The sequence below is a fragment of the Thunnus thynnus genome, chromosome 19, assembly GCF_963924715.1.
Source record: "Thunnus thynnus chromosome 19, fThuThy2.1, whole genome shotgun sequence".
Lineage (NCBI taxonomy): Eukaryota > Metazoa > Chordata > Actinopteri > Scombriformes > Scombridae > Thunnus > Thunnus thynnus.
In genome coordinates, this window is record NC_089535.1 from 26,672,035 (window position 1) to 26,685,507 (window position 13,473).

Sequence of the window (13,473 nt, forward strand, 5' to 3'; positions counted from 1 at the left end):
CTCTCTCTTCCGAAAATCAGTTTAGCATCACAATAGGATTTACTGCGACTCACTGAGCGAAGAGAAAGGAGAGAGACAGAGAGAGAGAGAGAGAGAGAGAGAGAGGTGGAGTGAGACAGAGAGGGCGAGAGGGAGAGCAGGGGGACAGGAGAGGGAGATGTAGGCAAGGAAAGAATCAGAAAGGAATAAGGAAAAAGGAGGAAAGATCAAATAAAGAAAAGAAGGATGTAAAAGGAAGGAAAATGGGAAATAAAAAAGAAAGAGAGGAAGGAAACATTGAAGAAAAAAGACAGAAAGATAGAAAGAAAAGTTAGAAGGAAGGTATGAAAATGATATTGAAGGTGGGAGGGAGGAAAGAGGAAAAGAAACAGAAAGGAAGGAAAGACAAAGAAGGGTGAAACGCTTAGAGAAAGGGATGAATTAGAAAAAGGAAAAAGAGGAGCTGTGAATAGAAAGAGGGACACAGGGCTGAAAGCAGTGTTTCCTGTGTGTGTGCTGATGAGCTGTAATCCAATCCTCCACAGCAGAGCTGAACTCCGTTGCAGCAGGTCGGACACTGATTCCATTCACACTGGAACCAGATTATTGTGGAGAACCAGATTAAACTGCCCGCTGGATCAAATCGTTTACACGGTTCACAGTAAACTGATTTACGACAACCACAGTTTACATCAACTGTTTGATGATCAGGTTCATGCATATCAGAAAACCTCTCATCAGCAGCACTAACTTAAAGCCTCAGTATGCTTCAATTTAACTAGTCCATATAACATGATTTCTGATCTGATCATGTCTAAAGGCGAAAGTGTTTCTACCTGTTCTTAATGGCCACACTGGAAGGCAATCCCCAGTCTCTCTCCATGATCACTGTCTTTTGCATACTTTTGTAGTCTTAACACAATTAAACATACAAATCGATGTCTCTGTCTTATTTCTCCTCATTTACACATGGAAAGTGATGGCAGTGCTTGTGTCAAACCCTGCCTACTGTCACACCTCCACACAGCTGGCCAATCACTGCGTAAAGTGCACTTGATTGTCTGATTGTTTTTTTCCAAAAAATACAAAAATTGTCAGTCTGCCCAATTCCAACATTGGAAAGGGGGTTTCAGATGCTTTTACATTATCTATCAAGCACTTGTTTTGAAGAATACTGAAGCCTTTAGAGACAAAACCAGATGCACCAGCTGTTTGTAAGTTAAGTGTTTAGTAAGTGGAAATTTATGCATCACTTAATTAAAACTGGGTTCACCACACAAGCTAGTTCTTACGTAGAGATTAGCTGCAACTGAATATTTACACCTAGTGACTGCCACGTGGCACTGTTATGTAAGCTAGTTGAATGAACTGACAAAACTAATGGTAGCTTGCTAATAAATTACCAATTTAGACTGAAAAGTTAAAGAGGTAATATGGAATATGGTCGACATATTTGACCTAACATTTTACATTTCACAGAGAAAACACACTAAACCTCAAATTACAAAATGTCATGACAGCAACGTTAGACTAAATGACCAAATAAGGTTGGTTAGCTTAGCATAATCGGATATTTCCCTCTCACTCTAAATTGCATGCTACTAATTCCAAAACACACATATTTCCCCAGGTATGCAGATATAAATAAAACAAAATCACACCTACATTCATAAAGACAAGCCATTTAAGTTTATTTTATCTTTTGGTCTCTAAAACTGTTATTTTTGGAAGTTATGTTACAGCTTGTGATGCCACAGTGACCTCCTGTTTACATAACTGATTTATTAGTTTATTATTGGACGGCGCTTCAGATGTTTCCTAGTTATTGATTTACACATTGCTCAAGTGTTTACCAGAGGAGATATTTCCTAAGTTTTCATGGTCCGATCTGATTTAGTAAACACACACACAAACATAGTAATGGATTTACAATTTGCTGGTGCAACCCAGTCAAGTTGAGGAGGGGGAAATTTACAAATCTGATTTTAATAATTTTGTTCTGTTCAGTTCAAAGATTTGTATTCATTCACTGTTATCACAAGCATCATCTTTCATAACACAGTGACGTTCTGCACTGATTCTGACTGTCTTCAGTTAAGTAGTAAGCTCAGTCTGTTGGTTCAAATAGTTACATTCAGTTCAGTACAAAACCAGGCCTGTACAAGCATTGTTATAAATTAATAGCTCAGCGGCCACTAGTTTGCAAGAGTTCTCACTTCTACAGTGTCTCTGTGGCTTTCATGGTCTTTAAGTTGAGCTTTTAACCAGTAAGTAGTCATGGCTGAGCTGACAACTGTGCTTTCAGTCGCTAGTGAGGAGCAGCACTGCTAAAAACCACCAGTGACAATAGTGACTCAGTACAGTCAGTTCAGTCTGAAGATTCAATATTAAGTTTTGTTCATACATGCTTTGAGCACCTCTAGAACACAGACATCTGTAAGGAGCTCGGAGAAGAACCATTGCATTGCATCATTTGTATTGAAAGGAGCCAGTTGAGGTGTTTCAGCACTTGATCATTACACACTCTGGTGCCTCTCTTTAGAGGTTTTCCTGGCATGTCTGACTGAGAAGAGACCACACTGCTGGGATTACACATCTGATGATGAAACAGTAGGCCTCATACAAGAAATTACTTGTACAAACTACGTGGCACATACAAGTGATTCAAGAGAACCTGTCACATTCACAAATTTTATGTTTGGTATTTTCTATTTGGTACAAACATAATTTGGTGGTCTTGGCCTGTCAAACAAGCCATCCCTGTACAGATACAGTGCTATTCACCACCAATACTGCACCAGTGCACCAATGTGCAATACAATGTATGTTTGTGTATTTCTGTGTCATTTTATTATATTTCATTTTATTATGTACTCTAATCAGAACTAGAGCTCAAGGAAGCAAAATTTCACTGCTTTCAGTGTTGCCATCTGCTGTGTTGCGGTGCTTGTCACAATAAAACCTCTTGAATCTCTTCTCTTTAAAAAAAATGAGGGAAACAAAGTTGCTGCCCAGGTGAACTTCCTCTGACAAGTCTAACATTACCTGTAAGGAAATCTATTCAGTCGTCCATCTATATGACTGTCACTTCCCATAGACCTCCTCCCCCATTTTAGTCCCAGACCACTTTGCTTTAGCAAGATGCTTTGAGACGCTGGTAACATTTTCTCTTTCTTTTTAAAAAAAATAATACTGTCTTTCGTTTGCTGATTTCTGACAGCAGGACTTCAAGCTCTGCAGAGTGCAGTTCTTCTTTTTACTCTTCAGGGACGTTATTGTGAGTAAATCTTTCCCACCAATGGAGCAGAACATGTGCCTTTTTGTCATAAATGAAGGGCATTGATTATACTAATGATAAAATCTCACAAACACACACCTACTCATGAACAGGTGGCATTCATCAAGTCAAAACGGGCATTTCACCACAAGTTTATGCAGTTAAGGGGGTTGTTGAATCAGACGTGGAACAAGCAAGTTTCTTGAGAAACAGTAAGAGGTTTCGGGTAAGTATACAAAAAAAAAATTATCGCATGAGGCCAAATGTCCAGTGGTGGACAGAAGAAGAAAAAAGAAGGTGAGTTTCACCGGTGATGTGTCTGACACTGATACTGGAGCTCCGAAGCTTGTTTCAATATTCTGACGCAGTAACATCTGAACCACTGTGTCTGATCTTGCTTCAAAATGGCAAGTCGTGTTGAGTCATGACCTTTAGTTCCGTACTTTGTTTTGTCAGTGAACCAATGGGTGGTTGAGAAGGACAATTACTGTGATATACTTAGACTTGATTTCCCAGAATGAAGTCACAGCATCACCTCCGTCTTGTATCAAAGTAAAATTCCAGTGAAGCAACAGTCCTTCAGCTTGAGCTGGGTGTGTTGGCATTTGGGAATGTGGTTTGATTGAAGTGTCATCAAATGTATCAGCCAACAGAAGGTCAAAGGTCGCAGTGAAGAGGTGAGAGGAGCCTGTTTCCTGGATGAAAAGGGTTCGGGTGACACGTGGGGCATGTCACTGAACATCAAGTGACTTCAGGCACAGTGATGTTTTCTGCCTGGAGCTCAGTCTGATGGATGTAGGTCAAACAGACGGTGAGACAGAGCAGTCTGTCTGTCAGCTGGTTTCTTCATGACTGCGTCTGTTGCTCTTTTTGTCTCACAGTCAAATATCCCTCACTGACTAAACAAGACTAATATTTAAACTGGGCGATGCGGTTGAAAGCTCCAGAACAAGCGGACATTGAGTTGGGATTTTGCCAACCACAGACCTTTTGTGTCTGAAGGGGAAGCAGAGATATCTGATTGCTGTGTGAACCAGTTTTCCCTTTGCTAAAGAGACAGTACATGCAGTACTGCATGTGATTAGACATCGCCATCTAGAGGAACATGAGAGAATTACACTCAACTTTTCCCAAAGACTCATCTTGTAATGTATTTGCTAGATGGAGGATAGTGGAGATAATGATGATGAAGTGAAGCTCTGGTACTCACATTCCTTCCAGTATAAATGCACTCCACTGTTCAAACACTCCATTATGACCCCCCTTCCCTCCCAACTTTCTGTGCTTCAGCTGGTTTTACTCATGTCAAAAAAAATATTTTTAATATTTTCAATATCAGTACACTCTCAATCAGGTGAAAGCAGTATTGATTTGTGAAGATGATCTCATGACAAAACAAAAATGATTGTTCTAAGATGCTTTTAAGATATAAATGGTGAAATAAAACAACAAAAACACACACTTTACGCCGGTCCATATGTTTATATGTACATTTTACATATATTTTATGTTCACAATGTACATTCAGTTTAACAATATATAAGTTTGAAGTTGGGAAGACAACTTCCTGCACATTTACTGGAAATGCAGTTACTGTGATTCTGATAAGGCACCCAGTCAAATTTAAACAAACAAGTGCAAACAAAAAGATATAAATCATTCTTATATAAATGTGCAATTCTGAAAACATTTTAAAAACCCTGTCAATCATAGCTGGTGCTCCAAATGAACCGTTATTGCTTCAAAAGATTCAATTTAAAACTTAAATGTTTAACATTTTACAACATAATTTAAAACTCTTTACATGCATAGATTTTTTAAAAGATGACAACTATGAAATCATACAAAAGGTTAAATGTAACATTTTCAGACTGATATTTAGTATTTAAATGTTGTAATTGCCCTTTAACAGCATCACATGTTAAATAATGAAAACAAACATTTGATTACCTGTTGAATAATTTAAAGGGATATTTCATAAACTGTAGACACATTTTTACATTATCTGACTGTCATCACTTCTTGCTGACAGTGCAGTTCTAAAGCAAAAACACATGGTAGAGGTAAATTACACATCAAGAACATTTGTTTGACCGTCCTTTCTTTTTCATTTAGCACTTCAGAAAACAAAAGTGGCAAAATATTTTTATACGAATGAATTCTTTAAGTTTGGACAACATACTGTCACATTGGCATTAAAATTAAGTCTCTAATTCACCAGTAAACTGGACACTGAGGACTTAAAGTGAAGGCTGGTAGACAACATATTGTCCTGAGCTGGACAGCAGCTGTAAACAGACACAGTCTCGTGCCTTTCTTAAACAGTGACAGCTGACTTGTGTTGTGGTTAAATGGCTCTGAACAGAGACCTTTCTTATAAAAGAACACAAAGCGCTCAATATTTAGATTTCTTGGTGAAATCTGAACATTAAATTAGTAAACATGAAAATTTCCAACCCAACAACCAGGTTAACACGAGCAGTTTCATTCTAAAGTGCAACTGTAACCCTTGATATTAAAGCATCTAAAAAATGAATTTATTTGAATTATTTTAAATGGTGAGTGTGTCATCATTCAGGTGTTAAAACAGCACAGTCAGATAAAACTCTATGCTGAGGACAGGGGAGTGAAGTTTGATTTTCTTCTTTTTCTCAAACTTTCTTTTTCATGTGTTTTGGTTGTTGTTGTTTTGTGAAAGCTCAATAAGTGTTAGCAACAACAATACCAACACAAAAAATACCTCCATGTCAGTTAGCTCAACATGGCCCAGAATGACATGATCAAAATGTCCATTTGTCAAACACTTCATGACAGGATGCCTCTAAATCTTATGACAGATGCAAACCATATGTATGTTAGCATGCTATTGTTAGCATTAAGGTGCTACATTTGGCAAGTTGATGTGTTAGAATGTAGTGAAGCATGCTAACCTGCTAATGTTAGATTTCTTGGTGAAATCTGAAAATTAAATTAGTGAAATAATGGTAAATGCGAATGTCACACATGCTATGTAGCATTAGTGAGCAGTTACGTTAGCATCACTAATGCATGACGAAACTGCTTAAAACTTACTAACTTGCAATGTTACATTAAGCTGAAAGTCCAGCAGAGGCTGACAGAGTACAAAATTCAGACTGAAGATGCCGTTTCCAAAAGTTTAATTGAATTTCCAGAAAATCTGCTGCTGTTATGAGATTATTAGTGACTGGTTCATCCAGAAAAAGTTAGTAGTGCTAATCCTCCATCATTGCAGCAGAAGAGAGCACTCACTGCTCCGCACTGATCTGATGTTTTCACCTGCCACTGTTTTTCATCTCTTCACCTCGGCCAATCATTACACTTTTTAACAATATTTCAAGTTGTTTTTGAATATGCAGAGATTCCACTCAGGTTTTTTTTTTTAAATTGAAAATGCGAGTAAAAACCGGTGGATGGAAACATATTTAATGTAGAGCTGAGCCTAACTAACTGAGTCTACGTTATCCTATAAATGAACAGTTGAGCCCATTTCTCCAAAAATGTCATTTTCTGATGCATAATGACCAGTGAAGCCCTTTACAGACTTTTAGTTTTGTTTAAACCTGTGTTTTATTATCCATCGTTTCTAGTAATTAGGCTCTCCACACATGAGCAGCAGCACAAGCTGTGAGCACCCCCAGATGTGAAGGCGTAGATTTATGTCACCATATGTGGACCAGGTAGCTGAAAAGTGCTGCTCTTTTGATCTGTCTATCCATAAACCTGGTGACCCGTCTGACTGTTAACAATCCGTCATGCTGTAGTCTTCCTGCAAAAGCTGTGGTATGATTTCATTAGTTGAAAATTTATCTGTCACGGACTCAGTTGAAGTTGACTGAGTTCAGTGATGACGCATAAAATCCATATAGTGCGCAACGCCTAAGCAAAGGACCCTGCCTGTTTACGTCACTGTTGGGTGTGGATTAAAGTGCGACGACGCATGCGTCCAACCCTACCCATCTGTGACGGTTGTTGTGCTCAGTGGTGAAACACTGACCACAACGTTCACACTCAAGTCCTTCAACCAAAGAGGACAGTAAGACACTGCTTTTCAGCCAGGTGTCACTGTAAGTTACTCTTCAAGCAAAATGATAAACAAGCCTGTAACTGTAGCTTCAAATGAGATGACAGCGAATATGTTCATGTTAATATACAGTACCAGACAAAAGTTTAGACACACTTTCTCACTCAAAGGTATGAGGAAGTGTGTTCAAACTTTTGTCTGGTAGTGTATGATGGCCAAAGCTAAAAGAATAAGACTCACACTCCACAAACTGTGAAACACTACGCCTCCTCTGACACGCTGTGGATTGTCTCAATTATCTTCTTCTTCAGTTTCTTCACTTTGTCAGGCGGCGTCTCATTCAGACACTCCTCCACGTACTTCAGGAACCCGGCATGCGGCGACACCATCTGGCTTTGACAGAACGTCCTCATGAAGTCCAGCACTTCGCTGGTGGTGTGCGGCGGCCGGCGGCTCGCTCGCTTGCGTCCCGACAATCTGCTGTCAGTGTGAGAGGATGATGTGGAGGGTGAGGAGGAGGGGGAGGATAGCTGGGAGTCTGGGGGAGTAGGTGAGGGCGGGGCTTGGAGGCTGTGTGATGTGATGGTAGCAGTTTGGTAGGTGGCGGCGGCGGCGGCGGAGGCTTGGTAGTGTAGGGAGGAGGGAGGGGCTTGGCTCTCCAGGTGGAGGAGGTTGGACTCCTGAGGTTGGTGGAAGTGGAGGTCGTCAGGCTGGTCGTCCTCGTCGCAGGAGTCGCAGAGGAACATCAGCTCACGGTAGTGTCTCCACTTTGGAAGGTAAAAGTCCTCTGAGCCGCATGTTTTGTTGGCGCTCACCGCCTTGTGTTCACGTTGGAAGATGGTTCGCAGGTTTCTGAACTTTGTCTTTATGTCTTCCACTAAAGAATGAAGAATAACAGAACCTGTTGGCCTCAACAGATAAACTGAAGGAATATTTCTCTTGGTATCAAGTTTTCCTGTCGGGACAACACTATAATTCAAACATCATCATCTTTACCTGTGAATGGAACTGGCTCATTGCTGGACAGCAGGCTGCTCAGTGTCTCCAACAGACTCTGTCTCAACAGTCTGTTCCTGTAGCTCTCTGACTTGTGGTTCCACAGACAACTGTGCTCTGGAAGATAAGAAAAACCTTAGTTATCACAATATTCATTCATTATTCATCATAATAAAAATGCAGTCTTCAGACCCCACTTTAACAGTTCATTAAGTGCACATTAAATAATCAACAACTGTAAAAAAAAAAAAAAAAAAAAAAGAATAAAGCTGATTTCATGGCTACTACTGGATTATCTGGTATAATTAGTAATATATGTAGAATTGTGCCATCAAAGGATGAAGATTTGTCCGGTCAAATAGGAAAAAAATGTCCCAGTATCAACATGATGGTGTTAGATACCTGACGTCAATATTTTACTTTGTTTAGTGTATGAAGTAGAGGTCTTCATGCTCAGTTCTGAAGAACCAAGACCCAACCCAGGATCTGGGACCCGAGTTGGACTGGGTCCAAATTCTCCTCAGTCTAATAGGGTCAGGTCTCCTTATATTGCCGTGGGTCTCAGGTCTGTATATGAAAGTGTCCAATACCTGAGTGGATCCAAAGGGACCAGAGTGTACGCTTGTTAATTGATGGAATTAATTGATAGCGCATCAGGCTGCTGCTGGTGTTTGTGTTCTCTGTTCTAGTTGACTGCATTTGGATCGGGTCTGTTATGTTCGGGTCCCCCTCGGGTCGAGTCTCTCTTTTTTGAAAATGTATTTATGCACGTCAGGTTTGGGTAGGTTTTTCATGGAATCCTTTCAGGTCTAGTATGAAGTCTGTGATACAGTTTATTAAATATTTAAACCTTTTTATCTCTCTACATAATTGAATGTGTTCCTCATGCTTCTGTAGATATTTTACTTGACATTCACTGACACAAAATGCTACTAAGTAAGGAGAGTACAGGAGATGTCAATCAAGTCTGGTCTGTACACATCCACACGGTCCTACATTTAAATGTTTTAACAACCTCTTTTCTGTTATGACATAGGCTGTTAAATTTTGTGAAGGTTTTAAACACTGTCAGCACCACAAACTACATTCCATTTGTTCAAATACTGCAAAACTTGGACAAATAAAACCAAAATTAACTGCACGGAGAGATAACGATGCCTACCGGAGTAAAATGAAATGAGCTGCTGAACTTTGGCCTCATTCCAGTGGCAGCGGGAGTCACTGATCAGTCTGCTCTCTGTCAGAACCGGGCCTAGCACAGAAAAAGTTAGAGGGGAGGGGTTCGTACAAGGTTTGGCGTCCAGTGGTGAACCGGACGGAGAGGCGGGGAGTGTGGAAGGAGCTGTGTGGCTCACTAGTTTGAGATTATCTGGAGAAGCAGCGAGGAAGATTTGATATGCGGTGTTGGTGCTGGTTTTGGCGTCGCTCTGACAGGCGCTGGAGGGATTGGAGGTGTTGCTGAACTTCAGGCTGTTGGTTTGGTTGGAGCTGGAGGAGAAGCTGCTAAGAGTGGATGAAGGCGTTTGGTTTCCATGTTCCAGATCCTTGTCTTCCTGCGGCATCAGTATCAGCAGGTCGTCCTGGCCGTCTTCTTCATCGCAGCACTCGCAGAGGAAGAGCAGCTGCTGGTAGTGTTTCCATTTGGACACGTAGAGTTTGTCAGACGCCCTGCTGGCCTGGACCGCCTTGTATTCACGGTTAAAAACTGTCCGAAGGTTCTTGAACTTGCACTTTATATCTTCAACTGCAAAACAAAGGAGTCACAATCAGAATTTAGCTGGTGGGTCTTTGTTGATCCATAAATTCAATTCAACTTAAATTAAGCCATATTTTCTATAAAACCAATATTCTTGCCAACTCTGCAGCTCTTCTGTTTTTTCCCTCTTTTTTGCTGAACTTTTCTGTCTATCTCAAGCAGTGTATTAAAAATCACTTACTGCAGCTTTAGTGACTTTGTGTATTTCCCACACACTTCCATTATCTTTAACAATGTTTCAAGAGAGACTGATATTTAATTAATCTATCTATTAAAACAGCTGTCTGATAAGAGGGAGAAGACATTCTGACATCTCTTTTAGCTGATATAAAAATCAAGCTTTCAACATTTTTCCTCATTTCACTTTCACTTCCTTATGAGACAATTTTAGATTAATGTGTACATGCATGTAGACTGCACACACAATGCAAGGCATTATAAGCCAAATAATGTTGACCCTTATGGCCTACAATACATGAAACTTTTGATCCCCAGAACTTGAGCCCCTGACCTTGTTGGTGGTGTTGTGCTGTAGCCTTTAAAACAAGCAGGACCATGTGATGTTTACCTGAGAAAGACACCGTGTGGTCAGACAGCTGGCTCCTCAGAGTCTCTAGCAGCTTCAGTCTGAGCTGACGGTTGTTGTGGTTTTCAGACTTCTTGTTCCACAGACAGCTGTGCTCTGTGCGCAACAACACACAACAGGAACTCCCATCAGCTATGAAACACTTGTGCTGTCATCATAAGAATCCAGATTATCATTAAGCTTTGTATTTGTATATTAATCCCTCTGTTGTAATTATTTTGAAGCTGGAATCACTTTTTTGCTTACCTGAGTAAAAAGCTATCAGTGCACGCTCCCTCTCATCAGTCCAGTAACATTTAACAACCATGTTGGAGGGGATGCAGGGAGACGTGCAGGAAGGGGAGGAGGTGGATGGGGTGGGGAGGAAGGAGATGATCAGTCCTGGGGAGGTTAGGACAGGCTGGCTCTCCTCCTGTGGAACAATCAGCGGGGACAGCGGTGGGACGTCAACGCCGTCTTCCATGTCCCAGCAGCCCTGCAGGAACATCAGCTGCTGGTAGTGCTTCCACTGCGGCACGAACACGTCATTTGACCCGCACCCCTTGCTCGCCTTCACCATTTTGTACTGACGCTGGAAGGTGGTACGGAGGTTCTTGAACTTGTTCTTAATGTCTTCCACTGGAGAGAGAAACAAACCGGAATATTTTATTTTTTTCTCCTACACAAAACGCAGCTTTGAAAATTGATGGAGTTGACTGCGGGCTCACCTGTGAAAGGAACAGGTGGGGGGTGAGCTGACAGGAGTATCCGCAGGTGTTCCAGGGTTTTCCATCGCAGCTGTCGGTTCTTATAGCTCTCTGACTTGTGGTTCCACAGACAGCTGTGCTCTGAGAAATTAGAACATACAATAAGAGAATCGACTCATGCTTATCACGACTGCAATATTGTTTAACATTTGTTATTGTTTTTGGCTAATGTTGGTTCATTGTATAAACTCCTTCCTACTGTATCCGTACTTCTAGCTATATTGTTTACATGCTGACGGAGGTTTGTTAGGACCTTCACATGTGGAGGATCTGTGGAAGCATGGTCTATGGGAGTCATCTTTATAGTGGGCTCACATAGGACTGCTGTGTTCTAGTCCTGGAGGGGATGGACAGAATACACAACTATCCAGGATGTCAGATCAGATTTGATATAAGAAAATTAACATTAACTACAATAAACTTTTTGTCCCTGGTGCCCTCAACCAGGGACAGCAGGTGAAAATCTGCTTTCAGCTATACCTGATACATACATTATATAGACTCACCGGCCACTTCATTACTGTAGGTACACCTGTGCAATCTAATGCAATCCAATACAACAGCTCAGTCATAAACTCTACATTTATGGAGCTTATAGTTTTTGTTTAGCTTTCAGTTTTTGTTGACATTGTCAGAGAGGTGATAATTCTACTTTATGTTTATTATTGAGCTCATAGTGTGTGGTGGTGGTGTACCTGGGTGCATTATATTGAAAAGTGTTCTTAATATTTTGCCCCTCTCCTGTATGTTAATGGAGTGGGCAAAATATTAGAAACACCATTCAATATAATGCACCACAGTACACCTGCACCACCCACTACGAGCTGTTGTTCTGGGTTGCATAAAATTGCACAGGTGTACCTAATAAAGTGGCTGGTGAATGAATATTGAGCCTTATTGTTCCTATCAAATAAACAATAGAATGAATATAACTGTTTTACAGACCCTGTCAGCCAACACAAAACATACATCAATTTGTGACATCTGAAAAACTATATTTGCCAGACCAACCACTGTAACTTATATCAGTTTGATGTTTGCTGTAAATTTCTGATCCATCCACAGATCAGACCTCTGTACAGAGTAAGATATGATTACTACAATGTTTACAAAACCTACGTGGATTTTGTCACCTTCACTCAATTTCCAAAGCCTTAGAAAATAAATGAGAACGGACAACAGGACCGACTTTGTTTATTTCATCTATTTATATTCAGAGCAGCAGGTGACTAGTTTATAAAACATCAGCAGAAATTCTGAAGGCGTTTCAGTCATTTTTCAGGGGAATGACAGCTAACTTCACTTCAGTTGCTAGTCGCCATTGCTGTTATTTCTGTGTCGCTCATTGCTAACAGCCGTCGGTCTCGTCAAGCAACGGTTGCCCACAAATGTTGCAGCTACCGTCAACGCGAACATGAAAACACAAACTTTCAAAACAGTTTTATCACGGAGTCAAAAGTTGCTGTAGTAGAGTAATTGACTTACTGGAGAAGAACGCTATGAGCGCCCTCTCTTTCTCTTCCGTCCAGTATCTCTCCGGTGTAAAGCTGAACGGAGATATCTCCATATTTGTTGTTGCCGTTTGGTCCTTCTTCTACTCGGCTCCTAGGTCACATGACGCTCAATTCAGGCTCTGACTGGACGTACATTAATGGACGCATTGCCCAGTAGAGGTCGCTGTTGATTCGTGTTCATTTTCTTCCCTCCACTTTTACACACATTTCAAAATTTTTATTTCATATCAGTTTAATGCAGTTGACGATTTAAATCAAGATGATGGTTTAAATTATTTAAAGAAAAAATCAAGACATTTTAAAATGATACATTAATTTAAAGATCCCCTCAAGACATAATAAACAGACATAAGGTGTATTTAGAATACTCTACTTTGAATTATAATTTGTGTCTAGTATGGGTTTTTGCACAAAAAAGTTTAATTATCAGATTAAAATCCTTAAAACAACATCCTCTCTCTCCTTCATAAAAAAATCAGAATCTATGGACAGGTATTGTTCATTTTAAAAGTTTAACTGCTGGACACAAGATGTCTGAAAAGTCCATTCTCAGTGTTTGTGCACTGGAGGCTTTAAG

At 40.4% G+C, this 13,473-nt stretch overlaps 1 protein-coding gene across 1 annotated transcript; it reads right to left on the reverse strand.

Moving 5' to 3' along the window:
- Positions 1-4,718: 4,718 nt before the first annotated feature.
- Positions 4,719-13,008, reverse strand: LOC137170935 (uncharacterized). Its single transcript, XM_067574597.1, has 7 exons — positions 12,868-13,008; positions 11,344-11,463; positions 10,883-11,254; positions 10,619-10,732; positions 9,457-10,038; positions 8,295-8,411; positions 4,719-8,175 (listed from the first exon to the last, which is right to left on the reverse strand). Exons 1-7 carry the CDS (start codon positions 12,947-12,949, stop codon positions 7,559-7,561), a joined length of 2,004 nt encoding a protein of 667 aa, XP_067430698.1. The 5' UTR covers positions 12,950-13,008; the 3' UTR covers positions 4,719-7,558.
- Positions 13,009-13,473: the final 465 nt, after the last annotated feature.